Source organism: Pinus tabuliformis, chromosome Q, assembly GCF_031772625.1.
Source record: "Pinus tabuliformis cultivar Carrire ecotype Pingquan chromosome Q, CPIR1, whole genome shotgun sequence".
NCBI classification, from domain to species: Eukaryota; Viridiplantae; Streptophyta; class Pinopsida; order Pinales; family Pinaceae; genus Pinus; species Pinus tabuliformis.
Genome location: NC_142296.1, coordinates 485,482,424 through 485,483,829, shown reverse-complemented (window position 1 = coordinate 485,483,829; position 1,406 = coordinate 485,482,424). Strand labels below are relative to the sequence as shown.

The following is a 1,406-nucleotide window of genomic DNA, read 5'->3' as shown; positions in this document are numbered from 1 at the left end:
TCAGTGGATCAGGAAGTCCTGAACAAAGGGAAACAGCAGCAAAATAATGAAAAGGAGACAGGACATCGGAAAAACAAGGACAGCAATTCGCAAGAAAGACAAGAAACTCCAGATCAAAGCCCAAAAATCTCCTCATCTACATGTCGACCAGTGGCCAAAGAACGGCCACGAATAGAGCTGCCCAGTGACATAATAGAAAGGAGAATAGAGTACATGACAGATCATGCCCTCATTGGGAAGTTCATAGGGTTTTGGCCGACTGAGAAAGATTTATATGGTTGGATTGCGGCGAAATGGAAACCCAAAGGAGATGTTACTCTTCAGCTGGGGCCGAAAGGCTTCGTCACCGCAATTTTTTTCTGTCTAGAGGACAAATATAGGGTCCTGGAAGGAGGGCCTTACTTTTTTAACGCAGCAGGACTATATCTGAGGGAATGGATTCCAAGATTCAACCCAGATAAAGAAGACCTCACTTGGGCCCCGGTATGGATCAGATTATACTCTCTTCTAGATGGATACTGGGAAGAAGACATTCTCAAGGGTATTGGAAATGGAGTGGGAACATACATCAGAGCGGCAGAAGAAACCAAATCGTGTAAGTACGTCTCCTATGCTTGTATCTGTGTTTTTATACGCCTGAATGAAGCTCTACCAGAATCGATAACTCTTGCCCACAGAGACGAAGAATGGATCCAGCCGCTTGACTATGAACACGTGCCCTTTAGGTGCAGAAAATGCCATGCACTGGGGCATCTCTTCAGGGACTTCCCCCTAAATGCCAAAGTCAACACCCCTGCCCCTTCTGATAACCGAACCCAAGATGGCTTCACCAAAGTCACAAGCCGGAAGCGCTCGCATAAAAAGCCTCAGAATGGAACCAAACCCCAACCTAACAGACCCTAAGATCCAGCTTCCAAGAACAGCTTTGATATACTTGCTCATACCCCTGAAGATCAACCCCTGACCTCTGAACCCATCCCTTCGCGCCCTTCTTCTTCCTCCCACCCACCTCCCTTTGATCCCCCCTCCAAATCTCACTCCCCCATCATCTCCCCTTCTATCCTAAGCAGAAGTCAGAAAGAACCAGTGGAGATTCACAAGAACATGGAAGTGGACGGAAAGGAAGAAGCACCCTAGGACTCAGAGATCAATATAGAAGACAACAATCAAGTGCAGCAAATGGAAGAAGAGCCAGAGAGCATAGATCTAAATGGTCTGGACATTCTGGAAATGGAACAAGCATGTAAAAAACGAGCATATGATTCCATATCTGAGCTTCAACTCGACAAGCTCGAAGTGGTCATCTCAAGAGCCTTCCATCAACACCAACTCGGGATACAACCAGGTAGTCATTGGGATGGCAGCCTGCGCCCAAAGGATTCCAAAAAGAGGGGAAGGAAAACAGA

General features: G+C 46.8%; 1 protein-coding gene across 1 annotated transcript; it reads left to right on the top strand.

The window, feature by feature from the left end:
• Positions 1-213: 213 nt before the first annotated feature.
• LOC149220287 (uncharacterized) lies at positions 214-903 on the top strand. The gene has a single exon (XM_089387039.1). It carries the CDS (start codon positions 214-216, stop codon positions 901-903), a length of 690 nt encoding a protein of 229 aa, XP_089243165.1.
• The last annotated feature ends 503 nt before the right edge of the window (positions 904-1,406 follow it).

Coding starts and splice junctions, on each gene's coding strand:
- LOC149220287 (XM_089387039.1), top strand. CDS start 214: ATGACAGATCATGCCCTCATTGGGAAGTTCATAGGGTTTTGGCCGACT.